This window comes from Mizuhopecten yessoensis, unplaced genomic scaffold (genome assembly GCF_002113885.1).
Source record: "Mizuhopecten yessoensis strain PY_sf001 unplaced genomic scaffold, ASM211388v2 scaffold2125, whole genome shotgun sequence".
In the NCBI taxonomy this organism is placed as follows: Eukaryota; Metazoa; Mollusca; class Bivalvia; order Pectinida; family Pectinidae; genus Mizuhopecten; species Mizuhopecten yessoensis.
This window is the reverse complement of record NW_018404390.1, coordinates 96,803-99,693: the sequence shown is the minus strand read 5'-3', so window position 1 is coordinate 99,693 and position 2,891 is coordinate 96,803. Positions and strand designations below refer to the sequence as shown.

Here is a 2,891-nt window from a genome sequence, read left to right as displayed (position 1 = left end):
TATATACTGACATTAAGTATACCCAATACAGCTACACGACATTCATGGTAGTGGTATATATACTGACATTAAGTATACCCAATACAGCTACACAACATTCATGGTAGTGGTATATATACTGACATTAAGTATACCTAATACAGCTACACGACATTCATGGTAGTGGTATATATACTGACATTAAGTATACCCAATACAGCTACACGACATTCATGTAACACACAAATATGCCAACAATTTACCATTTTGTTCACAACTGTATCATAATAAACACTATTTAAATTTGAACTTTATATTCATACTTCCTAAAAAGACATTAACTTATTTGTTTAATCTACATACACATAAGCAAAATAGCATACAAAATTAAGTAAAAACTATCAAGTCCTTCAGAAACTACATTATGGCATCCATTCTCTTAAAGAAACATAGCTACTCCGTTTACGTATAATCTTCAACATTGCATACTCGATGGCAAACTTCCAGTCTTCTTATTAATGTTAAGAAATAAAAACAAAGCACCACCATCACTGTTTTTACACGAGTTCACAGCTTGGTTTTATACATCACCAGTATATTGGAGTATATAGACAGACTATTCACATCACTGTTTCACAATAAATACCTGTTTCCAGTCCCTCACAATTTAAATGCACAGACCTTTTATAAGATCAGATAGCACACACTATCAGCACCACAAATTCACTATATACTGCAGAAATGGTGATCTTGCATCAAATGAAGAAATTAAGTATTAAAAAAACCCACGTTATTTACATCAGTATAATTTGCTACAATGTACAACTGCATTTAGGACAGCTAAGAGATGACAGTCTGCTCAGTTCCTTGATTTCCTTACTTTCAATTACACAGGTGTTCTCTGATTCCTTCACTCAACAATTATGCAAGTGTTCTCTCAATCACACAGGTATTCTCTCAATCACACAGGCATTCTCTCAACCATACAGGTATTCTCTCAACCATACAGGTATTCTCTCAACCACACAGGCATTCTCTCAATTACACAGACATTCTCTCAACCATACAGGTATTCTCTCAACCAAACAGGTATTCTCTCAACCATACAGACATTCTCTCAACCATACAGGCATTCTCTCAGCCATACAGGTATTCTCTTAACCATACATGTATTCTCTCAGCCATACATGCATTCTCTCAACCATACAGGTATTCTCTCAACCATACAGGCATTCTCTCAACCATACAGACATTCTCTCAACCTCACAGGCATTCTCTCAACCAAACAGGCATTCTCTCAACCTCACAGGAATTCTCTCAACCATACAGACATTCTCTCAACCTCACAGGCATTCTCTCAACCATACAGACATTCTCTCAACCTCACAGGCACTCTATCAACCATACAGACATTCTCTCAACCTCACAGGCATTCTCTTAACCATACAGACATTCTCTCAACCAAACAGGCATTCTCTCAACCATACAGACATTCTCTCAACCTCACAGGCATTCTCTCAACCATACAGACATTCTCTCAACCTCACAGGCATTCTCTCAACCATAGACATTCTCTCAACCTCACAGGCATTCTCTTAATCACACAGTGGTATTTTCTCACCCACACAGGCATTCTCTGACCACATAGGTATTCTCTTTCAATCAGGCATGCATGACGTAGTTAGTGCTACAGTTTAACTTTACATCATAGCCAATGGACCCTAGAAAACTAACCTGTGCAAGTAGATATTGGCTGGTCTGATGGACCCAATTGTGAATCCAGATAGGGAATGATTTTGTATTTATGATATATAATGATAAAAAGAGATCAGTTTCAGAAATGATTGTATAGACGGAAACTCAGTAGTAAATAAACCTGTATATACAGCAGCACACATCAAATATTCCTATGATGCAGACTTTTATGAAGTTTACAAAAAATTGCAGCCTTCACTATTTCAGTATTTGAAAATGAGGAATAAAGTTTAATGCCCTCATCCATGCATGGGCCTTTAGTATTTTTTCCATACTATGAAATTATGAGCGTTTCAATGATTTCTCTACAAACGGAAATAAAATAAAACAAATATTAAATTTATATTGCAATAAGTATTACCCAACATTTTGACTTCATTTTTTCTCACAAAATGCTTGCCTGTCAGAGCGACATGATTTTATGCCAGGAGTGTTAGAAATGACCATCATTCCTACATCCTCTCCCCAGCCTCACGGTGATACCATTGACCATAAGGATCCTCGAGGTGACACCACTGACCATTACGATCCTTGAGGTGACACCAGTGACCACCGACCATTATGATCCTCGTATTGACACCAGTGACTGAAGTATTTGCATGGCAACAACACTGACCATTAGGATCCTTGTGGAGGAGATACCATTGACTACCACGATTGTTAGAACTGACTATCATCCCAATCTACATCCTCTCCCCAGCCTCCGTCTCCAGTAGTCTATCAATATATAATGTCACAAAATTCATTGTAAATAGCCAGACTTAATATTAAGTGAGAATAATGTCACACTGACATCATTTATATTGAGTGGGTAAAACATTACATTGACATATGTTATGTTGAGTGGCTATAATGTTACATTGACATATGTTATGCTGAGTGGGTATAACGTGACATTTACATATGTTATGTTTAGTGGGTATAACGTTCCATTGACATATGTTACGTTGAGTGGGTATAATGTCACGGGTATAACGTTACATTGATGTATGTTATGTTGAGCGGGTATAATGTTACATTGACCTATGTTATGTTGAGTGCGTATAATGTCACGTTAACGTATGTTATGTTGAGTGTGTATAACGTTACATTGACATATGTTATGTTGAGTGGGTATAACGTTACATTAACATATGTTATGTTTAGTGGGTATAACA

General features: G+C 36.7%; 1 protein-coding gene across 1 annotated transcript in view; it reads right to left on the bottom strand.

The window, feature by feature from the left end:
- Positions 1-276: 276 nt before the first annotated feature.
- LOC110445236 (protein-associating with the carboxyl-terminal domain of ezrin-like) overlaps positions 277-2,891 on the bottom strand; it is a 28,193-nt gene continuing 25,578 nt past the window's right edge. The window contains exon 13 of the mRNA XM_021489739.1: positions 277-2,451. Within this exon, the coding sequence (XP_021345414.1) occupies positions 2,395-2,451 (57 nt within the window). The 3' untranslated portion in view covers positions 277-2,394. The remainder of the gene's footprint in view (positions 2,452-2,891) is intronic.